This window comes from Alligator mississippiensis, chromosome 1 (assembly GCF_030867095.1).
Source record: "Alligator mississippiensis isolate rAllMis1 chromosome 1, rAllMis1, whole genome shotgun sequence".
Lineage (NCBI taxonomy): Eukaryota > Metazoa > Chordata > Crocodylia > Alligatoridae > Alligator > Alligator mississippiensis.
In genome coordinates, this window is record NC_081824.1 from 470,759,665 (window position 1) to 470,781,068 (window position 21,404).

Genomic DNA, 21,404 nt, shown 5'->3' on the forward strand with positions numbered 1-21,404 from the left:
TGTCATACAAATATTAGTCTTGTATCCAGCAACTGCTCAGTTGTCTGGCCCATGTCATAAAATCATAAAAATCAGAAAATTGGAGTTGAAAGGGACCTCAGGAGGTCACATCTAGTCCAGCCCCCTGCTCAAAGCAGGACCAGCCCCAACTACATCGTCCCAGCCAAGGCTTTGTCTAGCTGCGTCTTAAAAACCTCCAAGGATGGAGATTGCACCACCTCTGGGGAGCCTGTTCCAGTGCTTTACTACCCTCCTGGTGAGAAAGTGTTTCCTAATATCTAACCTCAACTTCCCTCACTGCAGCTTGAGCCCATTGCTCCTTGTTCTGTCATCCGCTCCCACTGAGACTAGTCCAGCTCCATCCTCTTTGCAATCCCCTTCAGGGCTAAAGGCTGCTGTTAAATCCCCTCTCAGTTTTCTCTTTTGCAGACTAAATAAGCCCAGTTCCTTCAGTCTCTCTTCACCAGTCATGTGCCCCAGCCCCCAACCATTTTCATTGCTCTCCAATTTGTCCGCATCCTTTCTGTAGTAGGGCCCAAAACTGGACGTGGTACTCCAGGTGTGGCCTCACCAGTACTAAATAGAGGGGAATAATTACTTCCTTGGGCCTGCTGGCAACACACCTACCAGTGCAGCCCAGTATACCATTAGCCTTCTTGGCAACAAGGGCACACTGTTGGTTCATATTCAGCTTATTGTCCACAGTAACCCCCAGGTCCTTTTCTCCTTTTCTCATATGTCATGAGACAATATGATCTTTGTAGATTAAATCAGCAAGGTACCAGTTGCAGTCACAATCTAGTTAGTAATAAGCCTTGTTTTTGAATGACACACCTTCAGTTTTGCAGGAACTAGTCCACAGTGCATTGGTAGATACTGCATTGCATATATTTTCAAGGTTGGGAATAGAAACAAGGGTTGTGGGGTTACGAGAAAATGTCCTTCTGAAAAGCTCCTGGCAGCTTTGAGTAGAATAAAGGATTCATATTTTTGTTTTATTAGAAGAAAATGTGATGGGATGGAAAGGGTTGACGCAGCCTTGGATTAGCACATGCATTTAAGAAGATTGGTAAAGCAAGCTGGTTTATGAGGAACAAATAATTGTCTTGATTAAGGTAATGATCTGCGACTTTGCAGTCATGTCTTCACACCATCTTTGCGGCTGTCTTATATTTCTTAGAGTAGATGTCCTCTGGGTTCCAATATTGTTCTCACCTTATGTGTGTGGATGTTTTATGAGCATCAGTGAAAGTAATGAGCCAAGTGCTTTCCGCAGCCTGCAATGTATGTAGGTCATTAGTAGTTTCCCCTTTTGTGTATGGGGAAATGGAGGGAAAGGGAAAGTTAATAGCCAACATTTACAATACTGAGTGACCAGTTCTGTTTTAAGCACCTGGATGAGCAAATAGATGTTACAAGCATGCCGCACGTCTCATAATTGCGTTGTTTATTTTAAAAGCCTAAATTTATGCAGTTGAATTTGACAATAGTGGCCCAAATCACTTGTCCCAGACCTTAAAAGGAATTGGAGTCAGAGCCATAACTGGAAAACAGGACTTCATAGACTCATAGAGAAGTAGGGCTGGAAGAGACCTCCATCTGTGATCTAGTCCAGCCCCCTGCCTGCGGCAGGATCAGCCCTATCCAAACCATCCTATACAATCCATAATCTAACCTCTGAATAAAATAACCATCAACCTTAAAATAGCAGAAGACATCATATCCTGACCTGCAGGTAAAGCAGGAGGACCAGATCAGCCAACGTCCTGCTTCTATGAAATGTTGTCAACACATGCTCCAGTGATCTGGGTAGAGGGCCATGCCCCCACTAAAGAGGAAGGCAACCCCCCCCCCACAGTCCATACCAATCTGACCACACGTAAAACTCCTTCCTGACCCCAGATGTGGCCATCAATATGACTCTGAGTGGAAGGGCAAGATTTTCTAGCCAGGACCCCCCAGCTTTAAGTCCCAGTAGGAGCATTGTCCCACCTCAGAGAGCCCTGGTGCACAGGTCCAGGCTCTCAGCCCTACGCTCTGGCCCACAGGAGCACCCCATCGGCCACGTCTGCAATCTAGTATGTCTGTTCTAAGGCTGCTCAACTAGGCATGCAATATTGAAATAGTCATTGAGGGAAGGTGCCTCGCTTGCAGTACGGCCATATGTCCTAACCACCAGGTTAGAAAGCCATTCCCTTTTTCTCTTGAGCTGAATATTGAAGTGGCTTATATGAAATGGAACAGCGCAGCAGGTGAGATCAAGGAATATTCCCTCCCATAATAGCCTCTAGCCTGGCGTTTGTCTCCCTGGTTAGGTATGGGAGACTGGGGTCCAACCCCTGCTCTAAAATGAGTGGAGAATTGGGGTAAGTGCCCTAAACACTGACCTATTGATGATCAGGGAAGGCACCTCCCTCCATCTTGTGAAACTAGCCTTGAGGCATTTTTCCAGACAGAATATTTTGGTAGAGTTTCAGGAGCATCACAAACACATTTTTTTTTCCATGACAAAATAATTCACCACTATCGCATCAACCTGTTCCAGGCAGAACATTGACTATGGCTCAGCAACAGCGTTCTTGGCACGCAGCAGACATGGTGTTAGTAGGCTGTGTAAGGAGGTTTCTCTATGGTGGGAAAGGTGGTGGCTTCTGTGTGTCAGCTGTAGGGTAGGGTGACCAGGACGTGGAAGATGGAACGGGAAGGACCTATATAGACATGCTTCAACCCTTGGTTTGGTGCACAGGAAGAGCAAAGGGAAGGGGATTTTAGAGAGAGTCGGAGAAAGAAAAGCAACAAAGAAAACCAACAACAACTAAGATGGTGGGAGACAGAGGACTGTCCCATGAAGATGCTGCTGTGCCAGGAAGGTATAGTCTCAGGCTGGTCATTCACCAGTGCCAGGGACCATGCCTCTTGGAGCCCAGGGGCACCCTACCATCCTCAAGTTGGGTTCAACTCACATTGTCCGTCTCCTGCAAAGGCTGGAGCCCTTATGAGCACTAGTCTGGCCCCCAGTAGGGTTCGAGGACTATGAATGGTCCCCAGTATAGACACAGGAGTGGGAAAATCTACTTGGTGTCTTTCCGCCCAGTGTTTCATGCACAGAGCTCTATGCAATAATAAAGGGATAATATTATTGTTATTATTATTATGCAATAATAAAATGATATTATTACTATTGTTATTATGCAACAATAAAAGGATAATATTATTATTATAAAAACATTGCATAACACACAGTCCAATTGTATTCATTATTTATCACATAGTATGAATATCCTTTATTATACAGTATAGTAATATATAATGTAATATATTATATCATGATATATTATAATATTTAACAGTAGATTATTATTATTATTATGTAATTATACATAAATACATTTGGACTGTAGCTGCTCAATCTGTGTTAAGAGCATGGCTTGCAGCCATGTTGTGCACATGTGCTCAGAAATATTGCCCAACTATTGCCCAAAATGCCCAGCAGGAAGCTGGCCATCTCTCTTTAAAAGGAGACTTATGGCAGTTTTGGGCACTTGCTGGATGTCTGTGCCTCTAACCAACACGTTCACTTTTTTATTAGAAGGGTGACATCCAGCCCAGGTATCTCTCTCTTGTTAGGAGTGTAACTCCTAAATAGAAAGGACATTTTCACAACTCCAGGCTTTCCAGCACTTGCTAAAGTACATCACCACTCACCCATGCACTGCTTCCATCCTGCAGCAGTGAGATGGCTGAGAGAGGAACACTTATTCCTACCAATCTCCAAAACTTAGAAAAGAGAGCGAAAGGAATAGCAAGAGAAAAGATAGCTATTCATGTATTCCAATGATTTGGAGCAAATAATTGAGTAAATAAACCTGGGCATAAATCATAGTGCTTAGGGTTGGAAGAGACCTAAACAGATCATCGGTCCGACCCCCCGCCCCGGGCAGGAACGGGTGCCGGGGTCATAACACCCCAGCCAAATATCTGTCCAGCCTCCTCTTGAAGACCCCCATGATTTATTCAACAAAATCTTTTGTGTGTGCGCGTTTCAGAAAAGATTGTGATGATATTGCAATCATTCCCCCAGGTCATCCTTGCTCTGTGGATAGTGGGTGAAAATTTTTTTTGTGGGTTTTTTGGTTTTTTTTGTGGATCATTGCCATTTGAGCTGCATTGTTTAGCTGGTATTAGATGCACGGGTCAGCTGGCACATCCCTGCTGCCTGATTGGAGGGGCCTATGTCTTCAGATCAGCTTTCCAGTTTGAAAGCTTGCATTTGCAAAATGAAAATTAACTTTCTGTTAATACGCTGGCTTCTCTGCTCAAGTTCCTAGCAGTAAACACCTCACCAGGCTATCGGAGGGTAGCAAGTACACCTGTAAACAGGAACGGCTCCTGAGCTGACAACTATTTGTAGCAGTCACTCTGATAAGGACTGAAGCGTAGTGGAAAATGTGGAGGGGGGATTTTTCTTTTAATGACCAGCAGCGAAGGGGTTTCTTATCTTTGCTCGTGACAATTTTGCAAAGCTGCATACACAGTGACCGATGTGGCCCAGGTAGCAAGGACCAACCCCTGCCAGCAGAAGTAAAATTTGCTCTCACCTTTCCAAACTCAGTATGATACATAGACATCTTCCCTGTTTAAATTGGTTCCTGGGATTTTCAAATCAAGAACAAATCCTGCAGCCAGGGACAGGGGGGTCTTCTCTAAAGTCTGGCCTTGCTAAGCTGGCTCAGGTGAAAAGCTTCTCCTTGACTTGGAGACTGACTTTAGTAACTCTAATGAAGTATGTATTTTCCTTTCTCTCCTCCCTTACTTTTTAACCCTCAGACTAATTGCGGCGGGAGGGTAAGTACAACGCACAGATCTGTCAAGCCGTCATTCATTAGTGCTGTGCATTGTCACGTCATCCCCTGGCCATCCCACTTACACGAACCATCAAGTAACCATTGCACTGCATTTCCACTGCTACCCCGCGAATGCATCAAAAGCACTGGCACTCTTGGCCGTAAAGGCAGAACCACGGCGCCTTCTTGGCAATACCAAGTGCTCCGCCTGTGAATGTGATGAGCTGCGACCACTTCTTTGTCATGCCTCCGCTCAGGTGAAACAGGCACCTGCAACAAAATAGAAAGACCTAAGCAAGGGCTGTTTTGCATGGCTCACGCTTGCATGCACTCAGCTTAACTGCTGAATAGCAGGGGCGTTTCACTGCACAAAGAGCAGGGGTGGTTGGAAGTGTCTTTATCCTGCGTTGCTTGAGCAGCAAAACCTCCACTTGAAGTTAGCCGGCGTTGTGGGAACGAGGCTCAGAGCAGATTTGTTGCATGGTTCGTTAAAATATAGGTCACACAGGAAGTAAGGAATTTGCAAGGAAACAGTCTTTCCTGTTGCAAGCAGTTAGCAGACCCCCTGCAAGTAAAACCAAGCTGATCTTTGCTCCAAAACAGAAGGGCTTTACACTGACCCACTAACGGACCTATAAACCAGAGTAACAAATATTTTCTTGTGCCTGCCCTTTGGCCCCTCTTTAACTCGGTGGCTGAAGTCATACATGCCGCCTTCTGCTAAAATTGGGCGAGCAGTGTGTATTCATCAACTAGCGGGAAACTGAACGCACGCTTGCCTCTTGAGATAACCCAGGAGTTTGTGCTGACGCAGGCCCCCAGTGCTTACCAGTGAAAGGTCAGTGGGAACATGCAGAAAGCATTCCCACTGCTAATGGTTAACTTCTTTAAAAGCACCTTTGGCTGTATTCGGCCTCACGGGGCTTGTCCAGGGCAGAGATGTTCCTGTCCAAGGTTGAAACTCAGGGGTGTCAAAAACTCCTGTAGAAAGTAAGTTGGTTTTATTGAGACCAAAAAATAATATCTCTAGAGCGGATGCTTAGCAATGTCTCTAGGCGGCACAGGAAACGGTGCCTGTCTTTTCTCGTCCATTGTCCCATGGACTATTATTACATAAAATGATTATGGCCGTTGACTGTGATCCTAGCTGCACATCCTAAAACAAAGGTGGGGTGAGCAGTACTGTTAGAAATGTCCCTGACATCACCTTATAGGTGTATTGTCATTTCTAAATCTTGGCAATGTATATAGCAGTATGAGAAACTTAGACTATTCATAAATATACCAAGCTCCATTTTAACATGATTTAGGCTGTTTTCCTTTCAGAATCTCACTCCTCCGGTGGTTAGAAACTTCATTTTCAGCCTGAATTTATCCATGGGTCTCATTCATTTTTGTGCCAGATTGTCCTCCTCTCCCTCCCTGCTGGTTACAGCTGTGATGCATTTTGCAGAGAGCTATCATATCTTGTCTCTGCCTTTACTGTGAGTTCAAATCCAGCCTAGGATGCAGTCTGAAAGTTTTCAGCCTTTCTTGGCTGTGAAATGGGTTTGGGGAGGTCTCAGTTCTGCTCCAGTGGACGATGTTGTTGCCACAAAGATGTCCAGAATTGGCATCCTTTTTAGGAGTCTGAATAGATGGGAAGGACTGAATGGATCACAGGGCTCTAGCTCTAGAAATAGCCCTTCAAAATGGAGAGCAAGGCATCTAGCAGGACAGTGCAGAACAGGGCTGGGCAATTATTTCGTGTGGAGGGCCGCTTACTGAGCCAGCCATCAAGGGCCGCATGACAGGCAGCCAGGGGCAGATAAATATTACTTTTCTAAATTTTTTACGGACCCCGCGGGCTGGATAGAATGGCCTGGCGGGCCACATCCAGCCCACGGGCCGCATTTTGCCCACCCCGGTGTAGAATAAACTTGGCCGGCAGCCACCGATGCTAGTAATTAGTTTTCCAGTCTGACCTAAATGAAAATGAGCCTTTACTTGGATTGTAAGAGACCAGTTCATTTTAATTGCTTGGAGCCCACTGCAAAAACACCACTGGTCATGGTGCAAAGGGTCTGTTTCCCACTGCAAAGTACCCACCATTGCTCCGTTCCCAGCTGGCTCCCACCACTGTTAAAAGTCCATCGGACCCCAAAGAGGACTTGAAGGCTGCTCACAGGAGGTTTTCATTGCATGTGCTGCTTTTCTTCTTCATGCCAAAGGCCCATCTGCTGACATTACAGCATGCTAATAAAAAGATATAGGGCCTTTTATTTTGCATTTAAATGACCAGCTCTGCAGCACTGGCAGCATTGGCCTTTTCATTCCTGGTTCCACCAGGATAGGAAGGATTTTGACACTGATTTTTCTACCTCGGCTTTTGGATCAGGATATGTAACTCTTGCCTTGTCTTTTATCATGGAGCATAGGCATTTATCCTGGGGTTAACTACTTAGGATGTGCAGTTAGGTCTGGAGGCTGTTTTCAAATGGGAAGCATAGGGATATTTTCCCACTAGATTCCTTCACCGGCCAGAATGAAGTCATAGGGTCATAGAGAGTAGGGGTGGAAGGGACCTCAACCTAATCCAACCCCTTGCCCGAGGGAGGATCATCCCTATCCAAAACACTGTCTAAACTTGGAGCAAAAGTACTCAATGAACCCTGACACAACACAAGACGTAACACCCAAACCTGCCACAGGTAAAGGAAGGGGACCACAACAGCCAACATCCTGCTGCTGCAAAGGTGGTTAAAATACAGTCAAGCAATCTCAGAAAAGCAAAACCCACACAGTGTGTACCAATCTGCCCAGTCTTGGGAGAAACCCTCGAAAACCATAGAGATCTTCAGAGTGGAAGATTACAAGGGGATTTTTTTCTGCCCTGAACACTGACTGCTGCTGCACTTCCCTGATGGCGATGGTTGCATTTGTTAGAGATGCTGCATTGTGGTGCCCGCATGAATCTTAGCACTACTGCTCACCCCACCTTTGTCTTAGGATGTGCAGCTTTGATCACAGTCAATGGCCATAATCATTTCATGTAATAATAGTCTATGGGAGAATGGACGAGAAAAGGGAGGCACCATTTCCTGTGCTGCCTAGAGACATCACTAAACATCCCCTCTAGAGATATTAGGGAGAAGCTTAGCGAGAAGCGGCTTTTAATGAGCCACCCTGTGTGCTAACAGCAGAGCTACCCTGCCAGGACTCATTAGGGATGAGTTTATGACGATCCCATGCCCAGAGTCTCCTACTTGGAGGTCACAAGTGTTGTTGGCCTGACCTGCCTGCTCCCCAGCACGTCTGACAAGTGAAGGCTGCTCTTCGCACATCTGTCCTAGGGAAAAGGCTCCTTGCAGTCTCTCGCCTCTGTAACAAAATAAGGCCAGGTCTTAAGGGACTGTTATACAGTAACATTACACAGTGTTGTAGGAGGTGGACCAAAGGCCTTGTCCAGAGCAGCTCCAGAGTATCTGTGATATAGCATACCTGCGTCATCCAGGCAGTGGACGGATGCATGTGATCAACCTGGGTGTCTGCTAGCTCTGGCCATGTTTTTGCTGCGATGGCCACAGGTTGCAACTGGTCCCGATAAAACGTGGTGTGTTTCTCCTCTAGACGTATACAGGATCCATCCTGGTGGCAGTGAACCCCTACCAGCTCTTACCCATCTACTCGCCTGAGCAGATACGCCTGTACACCAACAAGAAGATCGGGGAGATGCCACCACATATCTTCGCAATTGCTGACAATTGTTACTTCAACATGCAGCGCAACAATAAGGATCAGTGCTGCATCATAAGGTGTGTTTGGGAGTGTTGAACCCAAGAGTCCAGCCTGCATAAGCTGCTGAGCACCCATGACTTCATTGCTTGTGGAGAGACCAAGGTAGCTAACACTGGAGATTAAGATTGAGAGAACATTTATCCACATCGTGGAGCATAGGCTAGGTTGGTATCTCCATGCTGCCTGGCTCCTGGTGGGGAGTCACATAGGGTTGAGAGGGTTCAAGGTCCATGGATTGGCTTTAATAATTGTGTTCTACTATTGGAGTTAAAGGTGGACAAGACAAGACCTTTTAGGTGATCCGGTGCCTACTTTTTATCAGTCCTAGATTTAACGTTGCAAATAATGAAACTTCTACCATTCCTTTGGTTATTCTCCTGATTTTTGTTTGCAGCTTTCCCTTTATAGTTCATCCTGTTTATTCCTTAATTACTGATGCAGAGACCTATAGAGTTCAAGACCAGAAGGACCATCTCAATCACCTTGTTTGGCCCCTGATGTAACCCCCATGATAGCATCACACCCACGAATCCCTGCATCCAGCCATCATTTATCCTGGGGTTAACCACTTGTGCTACCAAACAGCCCCATTATGCCCATCATGTGAGCAACACCTTACTCTGGAGTAGGTCTTCTAAAATCAGTGGGACAACCTGCTCTATGAGATAATCCTGGATGCTAGGATCATGGGGCTCCCAAACTCTTTCATAATACGGGTCTGATTTCAGCAAAGAGAAGGTCTGGCAGAACTCCTCTCATATTTACTTTTCCCATGGATTTGCTCCAACAGCATGAAATCTCTGTGGTCTCTATAAAACCAGCTTCGATGGGAAGGTAATGTCTTACAAGTATAGAGAGATTGTCACCCTCTTCTAATGCAGACGGGTGGCTTGAATCAAGGGCAAGAGCTTATTTCAATGCAAGCAACCAATTCTCCCTGAATCATGAACCCATGCCCTACAGAGCATCATTTGGGAAATCTCTCACTTCTGTTGACTTCTCTTGCGTCTTGGGGTGTGTCTAGACTGTCAGTGGAAACTGCTAAGCATGGCACATCCACTCCATGAGCACAGAAGTGCATGTAACCCAACACTGGGCATGCACCAATAACACACCCAAGACACTGAACATATTAGTGTATGCACAGCCTGCTCTGTGGTGCTTCATTGCATCCATTTTAGCATGTAGTGCATGTGTCATGCTTCTCTGGATTGCTTCCTGTTACGGACCAGATGTGGCATAGATGTGTCCTTGATGTTTAGAGTCTGCAGATAGGAATCACAGAGTCATGGAGAAGTAGGGCTGGAGGGCTACAGAGATCATCTAGTCCAACCCCCTCCCTGAGACAGGATCAGCCTTATATAAACAACAGTCTAAACTCTACATAAGGAGCTGAACTGGCTTTGTAATGATGTGGAAGATGGGGATAGGCATGACGCAAACTTTAGCTCCAAGCAGCTTGCTCCTGATCTGAAATCAGATGTAGATCCTAATGGTGCCGTGGGCTTCTACTCCTGTAATCAGCTTCACACAATCTCCTTGTTCAAGCAGCTCCCCACGTTTGGTGTGCTGAAAATCCAAATCCAGTGGCTTGGGTTTACCTATGCTGAGAACAGAGGCCTGGGGGGTTTCCAGTCTGCTTGGATGCAGAGTTCAAGGTCCAGGCTGTGGTGGTAGGGGGACATTTACTTCTATATGTTCCTTCCAACTTTAGTGGTGAATCCGGTGCGGGGAAGACGGAGAGCACCAAACTGATTCTCCAGTTCCTGGCTGCCATCAGTGGGCAGCATTCTTGGATTGAGCAGCAGGTGCTGGAGGCAAACCCCATATTGGAAGGTGAGCCCTGAGGACATGCTGGGTGAGGTGCAAGACTCTTGCTATCATAAAAAATACACAAATCATTGGATGGGCATTAGTGGGGAACTACGAAGAAACTACTTTTTACATGGTTTCTTCCCAGCAAGGGCCAGAACTGCAACTGCTTAACAGCAGATGCAGGCACATTTTTTCACGCGCCACCCTTTTCTCTCAAAATGTAGAGATTTGGTGACAGCAAAAAATTTCACAGAGATGTATCATTTGGGCCAAATTTGGCGTTTTGGAAAATATGATGCCATGCATCATGGTAGCTGTGGGAAGGCAACCCATGGGACAGCTAGGTAATGGACATCTGTTCACCCAAGGGATGACAAGGTCGAATGGTTATAAACTCCTGCAAGACCGTTTCAGGTTGGACATAAGGAAGAACTTCTTTACTGTCTGAGCCCCCAAAGTCTGGAATAGCCTGCCCCTGAAGGTGGTTCAAGCACCTACTTTGAACGCCTTCAAAAGAAATTTGGATGTTTATCCTGCTGGGATCCAATGACCCCAGCTGACTTCCTGCCCTTCGGGCAGGGGGCTGGACTCGATGATCGTCTGAGGTCCCTTCCAGTCCGAACGTCTATGAAGTCTATGAAATCTATAACAAGAGGACCATCTTATTTCAGTGAGAACACACTCAGTATCAGTGCAGTAATAATATTTAAGGGCATTCAGTGTTGGGTCTTTAATTTGTGGGGTAAATGAATTAGCCTTCTTTTCCCAATGCAGTGGTTTGAAGCTTTTAGCAAATAAGCATTGCTGTATCTTCTTGCACAGAAGGGAATGAGATGGGGGGTCTGTGGTGTTGCCCTTTTTATACCAGCTGTTGGCACTCTGTGCCAGGCAGCCCACTTTATTGTCATGTGCAAAATATGCATTCAATAGGTGCACTTTTTATGGGAACATCTATAGGCAAGATGGTCAGCTCTCTGCAGCAGGGACTGTCTGTCTGTTCTGTTTGTTAACACCCAGCTGTCCAAGGGGTTTGTGGTCCCAGACTGGAGTTCCTAGGCACTACAACCATACAAATACATCAGAATGACAGCCCAAATGGAGGGAGAAAAATCTTCATATTTCTTGGCCATAAGAAAAAAAAACACACGCATCCCATTCAGTTTGATTTTCCATTCAATACTCTATGTATGTAGATCGTGCTGCACCGTACGCTTTATTTGAGCTCTGGATTCCTTGAGTTACTACTACAACTAATTCGTCTCTCTAATGCCATGTATTCGTGGTAGGCTTATGGGAGAAAAGTGCCCTCCAGTGGTTAGTTTCCAGGGAGGATCCACCCCCTGTTTTCTGTCCCAAGTCCTAGTTGCTCTCCCCCGTGTTTATTGTCTCCCACCTCAGATATAGTAATTCATAAATTCATAGGTTTTAGGGGCTGGAAGGGACCTTACAAGATCATGCTTTTGCCTCCTGTTGGGGCTCTCTGAACTTGCCCCACTAATGCCCACCCAAAATCATCCCGCTCTCTCATCCATTGCTCAGATCATCGCACCACCTCCTGGCTGGGGTGCAAATGTTGAGTCTTTCCTACCTTTCCCCCTTGCCTCTATTTTGTACCTGGAAGCAGCTCTGCAGAAACATCTCCGTTGGACTGGATCTGAGGACCTGCAGGGCAAAAGGCTCTTGTAGCCTATTCCCACCTTCCCGAGCCGTCCTGTCTCCATTGAGTTTTTTGCTTTTTGTCACCCTGGAGCAAACACACAGGCTCCTTCCTGAGCTGGTTACAGGTCTCAGTTTTGCCCCCTTGTGTTGTTACCCACAGCTTTTGGCAATGCAAAGACGATTCGTAATGACAACTCCAGCCGGTTCGGTAAATACATCGACATCCATTTCAACAAGCGGGGTGCCATTGAAGGGGCGAAGATCGAGCAGTACCTGCTGGAGAAGTCCCGCGTCTGCCGACAGGTGAGGCTCTTCTGGGGGAACCGGAGAGGCTCGTGGCATTCATCAGCTTCGTCTTCCTAGCAGTACTAACCATGTCCTCTTCTCCTTCAGGCCCATGATGAGAGGAATTACCACGTGTTTTACTGTATGCTGAAAGGAATGACACCAGAACAGAAAAAGAAGCTAGGTCTTGGGAGAGCCACTGATTATAACTACCTTGCTATGGTGAGAGTGGCAGAACAAGGTCCGGCGGGGGAGATGAGGGAATAGCTTGGATCCTGTGGCTTGTCCTAACGAGGGAGTGGGGAAAAACATGCCCTGAAATTGTGTAGTTCACATGGGGTTGTTCGGAGGCTCATTACAAGCTTGCATCCAGACCAGGGGCTGCACTTGGTAGCTGGCGTCACCGAGTAGGTGGCCTCTTGCATTCTTCACCACCTGTGGCTGTGCTCTTAAGCCCACATACATTTTAATGCCATAGCCCAAGCAGGAAGCAGTGAAGGCATGAATGACCAATTAGCGAGTTGTCATTAGCAAGGCTGATTAGCAGCCGTACAGCTGGAGATGACAGAAGGTGCCTCTGATACCTAGAGCTACAAGAAAGCCTAGCACTGTGAAGTCTGCCATGACTTTAGGTGCATGCCCCAGCCCAGTGGGACCTCTCACATGGATCCCCTGTCTCTGTCTTCCTTTGATTTCCTCCAGCCCTTCCTCCACTGTGCCCTTCTCTCAACCAGATGATGGGTAGCCACTGACAGTGATACCACTGTAGGTTGAACCACTGTTTGAACCGTGCTCCATAGTATACATATAAATAGAGGCCCTTACAAGTAGGCAGTTTTTACTCGCTGCTTTTTCATTATGGGAGGTTTACAAGAAGAAGACGGAGGGAAATCTTTTTGGCGTGCTTTAGACCCAGAGAGTCACGCATCTCTGCAGAAGGTTGAGTTTTCTCCAACCTTTATGAGTCTAGCCGAGAGGCTCCCTGACTTCAGGTGAAAGTTGGCTGAGGAAGGACTGAGGATTTATGAGATTTGTTCTATTGATTTCAGTGGGAAATCAGAGATCTGTTATACCTGTTACTATTGAGTGCACACAGCTTCTTAGGTGCGCCACATGCGCCAGGTGATGACCGCTTTTCCTTTCCAGGGTAACTGCACCACCTGCGACGGCAGAGATGACAGTAAGGAGTATGCAAACATTCGCTCCGCCATGAAAGTCCTGATGTTCACGGACACTGAGAACTGGGAGATCTCAAAGCTTCTGGCTGCCATACTGCACATGGGCAACCTGCGGTACGAAGGTAAGAGTTGCCTGGTGGTTTATTTTGGATGATGAAATAACTCAGATGATGTCACACCTCCCAGACACTGAAGTCAGGCAGATGAAGTCATACAACATATTCTATGTGGCAAGACTTAAGCTAAGCTTGAAAGACCTTGCCCATGCCCCATGGAGGCTATAGCCAGAGTTGAGGTTATCCCTTGACTTTCCCACTGTCAGTGGGAACAGCCTCTGTGAGTCAGACTGCTATAGTCTTTTTGAAGTGGGATCTAAATCTCTCTGCCCTTAATGACTTCTGTGGCTTCCAGTAAAGTAAAATCTGATCCATTTGCAAGCCCTAAAGTGTTTATCATCACTACACCCCTGTGTGAAGAGAAGTGCTATTACCCCCTCTAAAAGATGGGACACTGAGGCACGGGGAAGGGTTTCTGCCTCTTCCCCCCCAATCCATAGCTGAGCCATCGGCTCTATGCCCCAACTCCAGCCTGTCCTTGCAGCAGAAGGGCAGGAGAGATATTATGAAAAGCCTGCATGACCTGAATGAAAAGGGAATGGCCACACAGGCAACTTCTGTACTGGTTTTCCTTGCCATCTTCCCCCTGCAGCACGGACGTACGATAACCTGGATGCCTGCGAGGTTCTGCAGTCTGCATCCTTAATCACTGCAGCTTCATTGCTGGAGGTCAGTTGCTCCCCCATATTATTACCGTGCGGGTTTGCTCCTCTGATTGCTAATGCTTTTTATTGCGAATCCCATCACATTGGATGTTCTGTGCATGGGCGAAGGGACCAGGTATGGTCCTGCTGCTTTACTCTGGCAGCATAAGGTGTCCCTAAACTGGCTGGATCTTCCCTCTGGGGAACACACCAGTGTATAAGGAGTTTTCCAGGTGACACAAACCTGGCTGGCGTGGCACCATCCTATGTTGCACCTACCAGCAGGTCCCAGTCATCTTCAGTGGCCAGACTAGAAGAGAGTGTAATGTCAATTAAAGCAGCCCTCAGGCACTCTGGATCCAAAGGGGACCGAGGGAGGCCTATGCTTTGAGGTGAAGCAGGAGTCCAGACACACCAATGTGCTTAGTGTTTCATAACAGCTTGCGGTTGATCTCTCCCCACTCAGCATGTGTGCAGTCTCAATTGCCCCTGGGTGGTGCCCAGGACCTCCCATTCACAGTGTAAGGGTCCTAGGTCCCTAATCCTGTCCATCTGGATCATATTCCTGGGGCCAGGCACCTACATTTTGAGATGCCTAGGTGGTCAGTTTGGACCTGGCTCCACCAGTGCCTGTTTGTATTTGAAAGCAAATTATTTATTACCAATTTCCCCCTAAACTGAACCATTGCAGATGTAGGTATCATAGAAGCATAGAGAGGATTGGAAGGGACATCCGGAGGTCATTTAGTGCAGCCCCCTGTCTGAAGCAGGATCGCCCCGGTCCTTGTGACAACTGTGTTTGGTTGGTCAGGTGGAGCCTCAGGATGTGAAGAACTGCCTTACTAGCCGTACCATCATCACCAGAGGAGAGACAGTCTCCACCCCGCTCAGCATGGAGCAGGCACTGGATGTGAGGGACGCTTTTGTAAAGGTAATGCCCAAGGCACACTCATTCTCATTGCAATAAAAAAAACCTACCATTTTTTTTTTGGATTCTCCCTTGCACGGAGGTGATGGAGCTCCATGTACCAGTCCTTGGGGAAAATGGTCATAACGGTCATACTCCAGTGCGGCCAATGTTGCATTGGAGCTCAGCTCACATCTTCGGTGGTTCCTGCTGGCCTGGAAGTCATTGCAACTGATAAGTGAGCGAGTGCTTCTTGTGAGATGCACCCAGGGTATGTCTACATTGTGTCCCCAATGACTCCCAGAAGGGAGACGTCTGAGAACATCCTGCCTACCCACTGCAACTCACACTTGCCAGACTCAGAAATATGTGCTGGAGATGGACTGCAGGAGGGCATCCCTGAACTGGGTTGACCAGTGCATTTTTGGGTTCAGCTCAGGAGCGGGTGGGCTGTGGCTCAGAGTGACCCTACCAGGATAAGATGGGGACACAATGTAGATGTTGTGCACAGGACAGAGCTCTGTGCAGTAGGCTGAGATGGACCTACAGTGGAGTCCCACACCTGAACACCTCCTCCTCAGGAGGTTTGAAATCTGGACTCACACAGGATTCAAGGGAGGAGCCAGAACCGCAGATCTGAGCTTTCCTGAACCTCAAGGAAATGACACTGAGCCAACCCCCAGGTCAGATCCTTAGCTATTGAGGTGCTGGACTCTTGGGTCCACGAGTTCCCCGTGTAAGTGCTGTCTTGAATTCTGTAACAGAAAGTAATGCCTGCAACCCCCGTAATGCCGAGCCAGCACCAATTAGTGCTGATTGGCCAATGCTATGATATTTAACAAAATAGTGTCGTATCTGGACAAAGCACCCTAAATTTGCTGAGCAATAAGGCCTATCTCTACTGATCTACCTGCTATAGGTAATCGTGCCAGGTAGAAAGGGGGGCACTGTCAGCAGTATAGATGGGTATTTCAACATTTGCCTTCCAACCTGTGATTCTGTGAGCCTGTGAATACAAACTAGATCTGTAGATTCAAGCCCCACCAATGTTTGAGAGGGTTCAGATCTGGGAATTTGCTTTTGGTTGCCTTTAACCTGTACCTGTAAGCAGATTGCTCCTGAACTGCGAGGTGGTTATTACAGATTTAAACCAGCATGGTGGTCTTCTGGGAGACAAGTGCATTGATGGAAAGTCCAGATCCTGGGTCCTTATTGAGGAGAGTTGATCCCCTCCTAGATGAGAGGCAGAGTGAAGCTGGTGTCAGATGCCCACCAGCTGTGTTTCCTTGAGCAACATCTCTTTGTTTTTTTCAGGGAATCTATGGGCGACTTTTTGTGTGGATTGTAGAGAAGATTAATGCTGCCATTTACAGGCCTCCCTCCCAAGAACTCAAAAATGTCAGGAGGTCCATCGGGCTTCTTGATATCTTCGGCTTTGAGAACTTCACTGTGAACAGGTACAAAGCTGGAGGGAACATTGCAGGGCCCTCTCTCTTCCTCAGCACCCCAAACTAGTCTACCTTACTATGCACTCCGACCAAATTTTGCAGGCTAAGCTAGATTGAGCTGAGGCAGGCCAAGACATGGATGGGATATCATCAGAAACAGCCCATATAGTGCTAGTTGTCCGGTAACGGGTTCGCTTCTTTTTTAGTTACAGCTCAGCCAATATCTATCTCGCCTAATGCTTGAGCATTCCCTTAGAAAGCAGGAAACAAGGTGGGTGCTGTGACTCCAAGTTGACTCTCCGTCACCCCTCCCTCCCCAGCTTCGAGCAGCTGTGCATTAACTTTGCAAATGAGAATCTGCAGCAGTTCTTTGTGCGCCACGTCTTCAAGCTGGAGCAGGAGGAATACAACCTGGAGAATATCAACTGGCAGCACATAGAGTTCACTGACAACCAGGATGCCCTGGATATGATTGCCGTCAAACCCATGAATATCATCTCGCTCATTGATGAGGAGAGCAAGTTCCCTAAGGTATGCTTTGGGCCAACGGCTTGTTCTAGCAGCTCCCTCACTTCCACACCTCTCTGAGTTTGCAGACCATCTCAGGTTATTACAGATTTACTGCACCAAATCATCTGCCCCAAGTTGCATGTGAACACAGCTTAGCGCATGGGTGGTGGTACCTGTGTTTATGAAACTAACATTGTATGATGGGATGCTTCAGTCACGTGGTATTGTTTCTGTTCCCTCATTGGATAAATATAACCAACTGGATGCGTTTGCTGCCATCTCGGTTAATGTCCTGCGAACGGACTGGGGATATTCAGAGTTAAATCAATCTCTAAAGAGCATCCTAGATGGGCTAGAATGGGCTGATTGTATGTACTGTCATTGTTGCAAACAAATCAGTACTTATGGTGGCTAAGGCTTATTTGCAGTGGGATCTGATGAGCTCTCTGGAATCACCTGCGTCAAGGGTCATGGAGAAAAATATCATGCCATTAAGCATAGTCTTCTACCCAGTGCTATTTCATATATGAAATACCAAAGGCATTTGCCTTTGAATTATCTTTCTCAAGTTTCCTCCCAATGCATCTGCTCCACTGTTGTAAAAAAGGAACAAAATGATCTTGTGAAACCTATTTCCATAGGACCAGCGGTAATTATGTTTTGGGCTTTTTCTTACGTGTGTAGGGTACAGATACCACAATGCTGTATAAGCTGAATTCCCAGCACAAGCTTAACACCAACTACATTCCTCCAAAGAATAACTACGAAACCCAGTTTGGGATTAACCACTTTGCTGGGATAGTCTACTATGAAACAAAAGGTAAAGGAGATTTGCTTTGGAAATTGCTTGGCTGGTTGTGGGGTGATTTTCGCTGTTGAAGCCAAAGGGTTGAAGAAGGGTCCTGGGAGGAGAAAATCCTGGAAATAGAAATAATTTGTGGTGTTGTTCCTGCCAGATCTGATTGCCTGGGAAAAATGTGTGTGGGGGGGGTGTGCATGCATGTGCATACATGAGAGAGTCTGGCTATGTCAACCCCTCAGAGATGTGGTTGCAGCACACGCAGACATGTCCAGCTCCACTTTAATTTTCCTGCATCAGGTACTAATATTAGTGCAGCTGCAGCAGTATGGATTTCAGCACAAACCACATCATCCTGAGCAGGACCCCAGTCCAGATTCAGTGGTTGACGTCCATACTGCCACGGCTTTGCTACTACAGTACCAGGACTAGCCAGAGGACAGCTTGCTCAGGTGTGCCGACACCTGTTCCTGTTGTACCGTGACCTGCCATTAACACAGCAGTGCCATGCTTGAAACACCAGGCCCCACCAGACTTCAGGGCCCTCTGCGGGGGGCAAAGCACAAGGAGGAGAAATGAGCTTGGGTCAGCCATCCCAAAGGTGGCTATCAACCCTTAAGGACCTCACTAAGTGCCTTATTTCCAGAGCTGTTGAGCACTCACCAAGTCCCTTGAAGTCAATAGCAGTGGTGGGTCCTCAGCACCTTCGAAAATCAGGTCGCATTTATTTGCAACAGGCAACCAATATCAGCATTACCCTACGTGTCCTGCTGCTGCCCTACATGTCCAGCACCTGCCCCAGGTGCTGAAGAAGCTTGCTACACCACTGCAGGCAGTGTTGTAGCGCTAACTTGCATCTGTCTGGGCCTTAGCACAAAGTTGACCGTGCCTCAAATGGGGCCTGCAAAGACTACTGCAAAGGAAATAAATACAAGAATATGAAGTAAATAGATACACGACTGATTTATTTAATGAATAAGACATTAATAATCATTTATATTGCATGCATACCAATTATACATTGGAGACTTTGATTTTAAAAACTTGACCCCATTTTTTGGAAGAGCATAGAGCCTAAATGACAGCCTTGACCATCTGGCCATAGCTGAGGTTAAGGGTTGGTAGCCAGGAGTTTCAACACTTGTGCCAAAAAGTATTAGGATAATCCCACTGTTTGCATGTGAGCAGCACCTGGACAGATTGAATAGCAGTAAGATTATCTGACCAAATGTGCTGTTCGCTTACCATCGTGGGCTGTGTTTTAAAGTATGTCTGTGAGATGGAGAGAGGTGCTCCGTCAGCCAAGCATGGGAATGACAGAACTAGATGGACAAGCCAGCCACACCTGGCTTACGGATGTGCAAATTCAGCTGTGCATGGAAATGATTGGGTGTGCAACATTCAATGTGTACAAAGCTTCTCTCAATGTCTTCACCCCACCTCTCACAACACACTCATCTCACTTCTTCTGTCCCTCCTCACAGCTCGCTCTTCTCATGTGTTTCCAGTTTGCTAGCCCCCTTCCAACTAAACCCACCCCCCCAGCTTCACACAACACATGTGCTTCCTTCCCACCACATGTGCCATCTCCTTCATACCTTCCTTGTCAAATATCTTTTCATTTATTTAATCTCTTCCTAACTAAACTGACATCAAACCCCCCTCAGTCATGGCACTAACTTGATGTTAGCCATCGGCATATCATTCACTCTGCTTTTACGTTATGCGGCTTCTTGTTCCTATTTTGGCTATTTAGACTGTAACTAAATAGACTATGTAGACTGTAGCTTGTTCCTATTTTGACTGTAAACTTCTTGCAGAGTGAACAGCCTGCTATTCTGTGTGCCCATGGGGCCCTTTTCCCAACTAGTCCCTTAGACCTACTATAAGCAAGGTTATTAATAATAGCTACAACAGCAATGGAAAGCCGAAGGCTAGGTTTTCACCGCTGCTCTGCAGCTTGTCGAAGTCAATAGAAGGACTTCCATGGACTCTAGTGGGCTTTGGGTTGCATATGAAGTAGTTTACTCACCATTGCTACAAGACTAGCAGGTGACAGAGGTGGGCAGTTTGCTGCCGTGCAGGTATTAGCTGTATTTCTGTACGTCACTGGTACATGTTGTTCCATTATTCTTGTAGGGTTTTTGGAGAAAAACAGGGACACGCTCCATGGAGACATCATTCAGCTGGTTCATTCTTCAAGAAACAAATTCATCAAGCAGATCTTCCAAGCTGATGTGGCTATGGTAATACACACCTGAAGAGATAGTTTACAGTCTATTCACAAATAGTTGGGTTTCTTGGGTGGGAGGTTGAAGGAGTGAGGAAGCATGTAGGGATGATACTGCATGTTGTACTTTCCTCACCTGTGGTTGTCGTGGAGTGACTGAACAGTGTTAAATAATTAACAGTTCTGAATATGTTTTCTCTAGTAGTTACAGATCAGTAGACCAAGTCATTAACTATTGTATCAGGAGATAATTGCTCTTAATCAAAACGCTGTGCTGTTTGGAGCTATGGGGATTATTATTTTATAAATTTCATAAGATAAAGAAATAGCTACCACTGGGTAGCAAACGAGTTATAAAACGGAAGAAAACCAAGAGGTTATATTCTAAGACTGCAAAAAGGTATTGAACAGGTACCAACCAGATGAAGAGTGAAGTAATACATAGCTTCATTTGACTCCAAGCAATCACTGAGGGTAAGATTGAGAGGGGCTGGTGAAAGTTGGGACCATTGAAGCTTAGTAAAGCTTATTCTGTTCCTAAACCACGATCCCCTGAGTGAGCATATATCAACTCCATGCAAAATGCCCATTGTTAATTATGTGAGTTTTGAATAATTGGATCCTCCTAGTAGAAAGGTTCAAATAAAACGTGAACTCTGTCCCCCAGTGAATTTGCAACACTGCAACACCAGCTTTAACTAAGGGATCATAAACTATTTCTCTGCTTTAATTAAGGGATCATAGACTGTTTCTCTGATAATGCAGACAATTGAGATCTTTTCCTGAGCATCTGCAGTCTACCTTGGCTTTGCTGTGGCTCAACAACCCTGAGTCCCAAAAGAAAAGAAAACTTGCTTTTCACAAATTTAGTTTTTAAAATGTTAAATGGGCCGCACTTGTACATTGACCTCTTTATGTGTGTTACCTAATGGCCAAATCCTGCTTTCCTCAATTCAGTGTTATCATGAGATTTCAGAAGATTTAGGGGCAATATTTTCCGAAGCAACTACATGACTTAGAAACCTGCGTTATATTTTCCAAAGCACTTAGGACTCTGTCCCACTGACAGTTTATGTGACTTCCACTCCTAACAGTGGGATTTTCAATAAGTGCCAACATATCATAAATGAGGTTCCTAATACCAGTCCACTTCACCAGTTTCCTGCGTACCCAGGATGCTTCTGAAAATTAT

At 46.3% G+C, this 21,404-nt stretch overlaps 1 protein-coding gene across 3 annotated transcripts in view; it reads left to right on the forward strand.

Annotated features, from left to right (window-relative positions):
• The window catches only part of MYO7A (myosin VIIA), a 165,030-nt gene that overhangs the window by 77,577 nt on the left and 66,049 nt on the right, over positions 1-21,404 (forward strand). For 2 of the 3 annotated variants that reach the window (XM_059722674.1, XM_019479395.2), the window contains 12 exons: positions 4,828-4,845; positions 8,454-8,638; positions 10,336-10,457; positions 12,256-12,398; positions 12,489-12,602; positions 13,527-13,680; positions 14,267-14,343; positions 15,130-15,249; positions 16,540-16,682; positions 16,994-17,204; positions 17,868-18,003; positions 20,122-20,228. In XM_059722674.1, coding sequence (XP_059578657.1) covers positions 4,828-4,845; positions 8,454-8,638; positions 10,336-10,457; positions 12,256-12,398; positions 12,489-12,602; positions 13,527-13,680; positions 14,267-14,343; positions 15,130-15,249; positions 16,540-16,682; positions 16,994-17,204; positions 17,868-18,003; positions 20,122-20,228 — 1,530 coding nt within the window. The remainder of the gene's footprint in view (positions 1-4,827; positions 4,846-8,453; positions 8,639-10,335; positions 10,458-12,255; positions 12,399-12,488; positions 12,603-13,526; positions 13,681-14,266; positions 14,344-15,129; positions 15,250-16,539; positions 16,683-16,993; positions 17,205-17,867; positions 18,004-20,121; positions 20,229-21,404) is intronic. The other variant, XM_019479396.2, reaches the window with a different exon arrangement.